Source organism: Endocarpon pusillum (genome assembly GCF_000464535.1).
Source record: "Endocarpon pusillum Z07020 unplaced genomic scaffold C725403, whole genome shotgun sequence".
Taxonomy (NCBI): domain Eukaryota; kingdom Fungi; phylum Ascomycota; class Eurotiomycetes; order Verrucariales; family Verrucariaceae; genus Endocarpon; species Endocarpon pusillum.
In genome coordinates, this window is record NW_006913593.1 from 1 (window position 1) to 5363 (window position 5363).

A 5363-nucleotide genomic window follows, 5' to 3' on the forward strand; every position below is an offset into this window, starting at 1 on the left:
GCACCCACATTTGCATTGGTTATCCGACTTGTAGAACATCTACATTAATAGTATCTAACGCGTGTTTTTTGTTTATTTCTTGATAATCTATTCTTGAATATTAATGTTGCGTACGCTCTACTTACTCTTAATATTTACTGTATAAGCATTATCTGCAAAAACGCTCCTGGATTCCCTAATTAGTTGATTAAGCTTAAAGAGCATAATTAAGGGCTTGTATAGAACTTAATACTTACTAAGATTAACAGATATATATTCTGTTTTCTCTGGTAAGATAATAATGCTGTATTAGCTATAATAACTGCATTTCGCCTTAAAGATAAGATAATACTACGTTATTAATAATAGTTAGTACTTACCTTAACTAATACTTATATTATACGTCCCGTTTTTAGAGAATTCGTTTATAAATAGCTTGAAATCCCTCTTGGAATTAATTAATATAACCACTTTATAGGTGGTATTGATATTGCAGATCAACTTTAGACAAATATAACTGTTTATTAATGTTAGGAATCTCGTACTTAGCGTCCCCTTTGGTATTATATTCTAGATACTTGCTTAATCAATTTGGAAGCCGCTCGAATATTGGAGTCTGCCTTGATGGCGGATTCGGATGGGGGCTGTATGAGATCCGGTCCAGCTGAGGATGCGATAGAGCCAATGGGAAAAACACTTCAACAGGGCCGCCTCGAGATCTGCCTTGCTCATTTTCTCTAATTATCAGAATCTAAGTTTCAAGCGGCCAGGAGCCTATACGGGCGCATGATAGAGCTAATAGGTGAAATGCCTCGCGGGGGCTGTGTTGAGATCCACTTCACTGCTCTGACCTCGTTATCTTGGATGATGGCCTCAAACCTGGACGGTTTCTTAATTGGAAGTTTATGCAGGGCAAGCTAGCGCAATCATACTCCCGTAATCCAATCATCTTTACAGAGTCATAGCTCTAACCGGCTTTTCACACATAGTGGCGTTACAGGTGAATATCCGGTACCCTTGCAGTGTTGCTCTCAGGCGGTCACGAGGCGCAGGGCTGCCGGAATACAAAAAGGGTTTCGAGAGATCAGCCAGGTTCTGCTTCTTTATCATGCGATCTGTGACATCCGATTGTGTGTGACCAACTGCTTAGCGCTTCCAGGTGTGGTTATGCGTAGACAGGGGATTAGCTATAAGCTCACAAGAAAGGTCAGGAGTCAAAGGCATTATGTAGAAGATTAATCTGGAGTAAAGAAATGTTGCTTAAGTACTACTTTTGATAGTAGACCTACGCAGGTCTGAAGAGAAGGATAACCATAGCAGGAAGAGCTATAAAGGAGGAGCAGCTATAGCGTGATCACTAGGCCTGAGTAAAGAGCAATAACGAGCTGTTAGAGGCTAATCCCTATTGTAATACACAGAGAGATAAGCAAGTCAGGCAGTTATAGCTATTATGAATTCGGCAAAGGACTAGAGCCGCTCATCTATAAAACCCCTGACCTCTTCCTTACTTAGATCTAGCAGCTCTTTTCTTTTAGATTAGAAAAAGCCTACATCTTTTTCTTTTCCTTCACAGTATTTATATTTTCTATTACGTCTAAGCAATCCTACTGCGATAATAGAAGTCCTTTCCTACTAACTGTACTCTAGAAAGTATAGTCTATTTCCTTAGGGCGAGCTGCTTCTTACTAATAAATTTCTGGCCTTGTCCTTAAGTAGTTTAACCTAAAAATAATTATTTATTTTAAGTTAGAATAAGCTATTAAATAATATATTATAGCTTTATGATATTTAATACTTAAATATAAAGTCAATTATGTCTAATATATCTAAAGACTAATAATATAGATAGTAATAAAAGCAGTAATAACAAGCTTCCTTTACTATAGAAGCTCTTTTTATCTGTAACACAGGCTTATTAGGCTAACCTCAAAGTAAGCTAATAATCCTATACTATATTCTAAACCAGTTAGGATGACTATTTACTAACTAAACTCTGTTAACAAGCTTTCAAACTTTCGTCCGTCTTCTAAAACCCTCTCTGCTCTCCCTTCCTAAATCTGTCTATCTAAGTAATCAAAAGTCTAGCGCTGCCTTCTTTAAGCATTACGCCTGCGTTCTGGAAATCATTTTTTAAGAATATCTGTTGTTCTTTAACTCTTTACCTGCGGAAATACTAATGTTTACAAATTAGACTAAGACTAATAATAAGTCTATTATTTAGTTATCTGTAATTCCTAGTTATTATATATCTAAAGGCTTCTTTATAAATAACTCTGTTAGTAATAGCTATTATATTAGTTATAAAAATAGTTAGAGTAAACTATTAATTATTAATTCTGTGTTAGCTATAAGTTAATAATTAATAGAGAATCCTATTATTATTAATAATAATAATAAGGATAATAATCTAATAAATTAATTTAATTATACCTTATATTAAATAATTATAAATAACTTAGGAGTAAAGAACAAGAATACAGATAAGAATACTAATGTTACTACTTATATAGATAAGGGCGTAACTAACTTTAATCTAGATAATATAGTAATGTTATAAAGTGATAATCGCTTAATAATTATTATATTAATTTTCTTCTCTTCTGAAATCCCTAAGAGCGATAATAGGGCTATATTAAAAGAGGAGAAGCAACTTTACTTATCTATATAAGGAGATTTTATTATTAGTCTCCCTAGCAAACGAAGTCGCAGCTTAAGCAGATCAGGTTAGGCTAATAGCTATAGCAGCGATTAGGTCCTTAACGTTTTCACCAAGGACGATAGTAAGGAATCTATGTAGGTTTAATTGCTTTAAACTGAGGTTAGATTTAATTGATATTGAAAAATTATCTAATTTTGTTTAAAATCTAAGTTATTGTTTGTGAAAAACTTTTTTGATAATTTAGCGACCAGGAATACGAGGTCCACCAGGTCGTCGGCGAGTCAGGATCAGGATATGAAGTCAGCGCCCTCACTAAGATCTGGTTACCCAAGGCATCGGTGCATCCCAAGCTGGTGAGGAAATACCAGGCAGAGCAGAGAGCGGCCACCCGGGTCCGGACGCGCTGGTCGTCCAGGCTGCAAAATAAGAATTGAGCGTGACGAATTAATGATTGATGGAAGATCCCTCAGGTATTAGGAGTTGAGCATATGAACACGTTATCAAGGTACGAGAATGGCGGCCTCCATATTCGTGTAGACGCTCTCGCCTAATCGCTCACAAGTACAAATTGAATCGTCCTCTATACCACCCATGTCGTCAACAGGCCATACAGATTGTATCATTTCTTGGTTCTACAGGCTCATTTCCCTTTTCATCCGAGATAGCTACGCATAAGATTGCAAGTTGCCAACTTGACCCGCCCCTCTGAAATCATATTTAAAGTCCTCGCCGGCGGCGATGACGACCTCGAGATGAGACATATTTACCGACATCCATTTCGAGTCGCTAACGCGTAAGCCGTGGATACAGTGTTTTTGATCTGAGGTACACGAACAATCAGTATGCGAGTCTTTTCGAACGTTCCGTAGGAAAGCCTACCTGACGACCGTTGATGTCTTTTTCCGCAAGACGCTCAAGGTCCTTGCGACTGTAAGACGCCCGTCCCTCTTTAGTGATAGCCTTTTCGAGAAAGCCTTTCCAAATGTCTCTTCTATCATTTAGACTTAAAGATTTATACCTTAACGGGAGGTGTCTATTTAACTCGGTTGGTCGTGAGGAACATGATACCTTGATAATACTCTAATTCGCGGCGGCGGTGGCATCAGCATATATGAAGGAGCTGTTGACGGTCATCCCGGCTCCACAGGTGGCGCAGACACGAAATGCCGTTAAAAGTACAGCATCACGTGAGTCCTCTTCACCGGCCGTGGGATATTGAAATTGCAAATGATCGCCGTGGCTTGACTGTTGAAAAAAAAGCTGGCCATGTGTGCATGATTTTCGCGAAGAACTGACATATGTCCAGCGTTTCAGCTAGGTCTGCATCTTGGAGAGGCTCCTGTGATCGACCCGAACCTCTTCGTTGGACGCCTTCCCGAGCTGGAGAGGATGGAAGAGATCCTCCAAAGCAGTCAATCTGGAGAACAGCGTCGATTGATCCTCAGCGGTATGGGCGGCATCGGCAAGACACAGCTCGCCATTGCCTATGCCCAGCGCCACCGCGGCTCGTACGAGTCAATCTTCTGGCTGAGTGCCGCATCGGAGGTCGCTCTCAAGACGAGTCTGCGATCGATGGCAGAACGGTTTATGGAGGTGGCGGAATACGAGAAGTTCGAAGATGAGCAGATCCTCCTCCCCAGAACATTCTCTTGGTCATTGATACCCATCCTTGTCCTGCGTGAGTGTAAGAGTCGAGATACCTTGTGTAGGCATGTGACAAGGGGCTAAACAAGCTCACGTCGAGGGGCTGCAGACGCTGAGTTGTATGAGGAGGAAGGATAAGAACAAGGATCCGTAATGAGTCTGCCAATGAGATGAAACCCCAGTTGATATGGCTTGAATGGCCATCAAGAATCAGCAGCCGCTGGCGGCTTCCTTTTGTCCGAGTATGCCGATCGAAAAGCCGCAGCCAGGAGAGCCCTAGGACATCATTGGTCCAGCCAGTAGTAGAGGAAGTAAAATAGGCTTCATCCTCCTCACCAAGATCCTCTACCCAGCTGCTTTGAAGGTCATTTGAGGACCCTTCATAGATTAACGCGGGTGGAAGAGCGGTTCCGTCTGCGGAGATGGCAGCCAGTAGTGAAATGAACTCACTGTTACCATCTTGCTTAACTCCACGAACTCTACCCGATTTATACGCCTCTTTTGACACAATCCTCAGTTTCTTGCTTGTTTGACCGATCAAGAAGCCCTTTTCGTCAAAATTATAGGTATCTTGAGGTCTAAGGTTGTATTTCTGGATGGCTTCTGTAAGCTATCAAAAAAGGTTAGCAAAGAGCTGTTAAATAACAAACACCGATCGCACAAGAGAGTAAAAATGCTTAAAAGTAGTAGGATTTTCAGCAGAAGCACACTTGTTATCAATAGGGCGCAGATAAACGCGACAAAGACGATCTTGATGCCGCTTTACAAAGCGGGCTGGCCAGTTCTTCCCAACCTCCGCGTGGAGGATCTCTTCAGCAAGGTTTTTGACAATTTGAGTGGTTGGGGGTATGAATTTATTCGTCAAAGCATCGATATGACGCAAAATCTCGTCTTCTTGAACTTCGTTAAGCCGCTGGCGGGTCTCTGAAATTGATTGCTGCTTGGAGACCGAAATTCCTTTGTACCGCTTCGACAACGTCGATCGGTTCAATCCGAACTTTTTTGCCACTGCAGTAAGATTCGGCTTTTCGAGACGGTTCAAATGAGCTATAGCCAGCTGTATTTGCTCTTCATTTGACAT

At 40.8% G+C, this 5363-nt stretch overlaps 2 protein-coding genes across 2 annotated transcripts; one reads left to right on the forward strand and one right to left on the reverse strand.

The window, feature by feature from the left end:
* Nucleotides 1-3749: 3749 nt before the first annotated feature.
* EPUS_08967 (uncharacterized protein) lies at nt 3750-4420 on the forward strand (the record flags this gene model as incomplete). The annotated part of the gene is made up of 3 exons (XM_007788915.1): nt 3750-3825; nt 3945-4322; nt 4392-4420. 3 exons carry the CDS (start codon nt 3750-3752, stop codon nt 4418-4420), a joined length of 483 nt encoding a protein of 160 aa, XP_007787105.1.
* A 72-nt stretch (nt 4421-4492) lies between these two features.
* On the reverse strand, nt 4493-5363 carry EPUS_08968 (uncharacterized protein; the record flags this gene model as incomplete). The annotated part of the gene is made up of 3 exons (XM_007788916.1): nt 4493-4558; nt 4632-4892; nt 4944-5363. The coding sequence occupies 3 exons, from the start codon at nt 5361-5363 to the stop codon at nt 4493-4495; spliced, it is 747 nt and encodes a 248-aa protein (XP_007787106.1).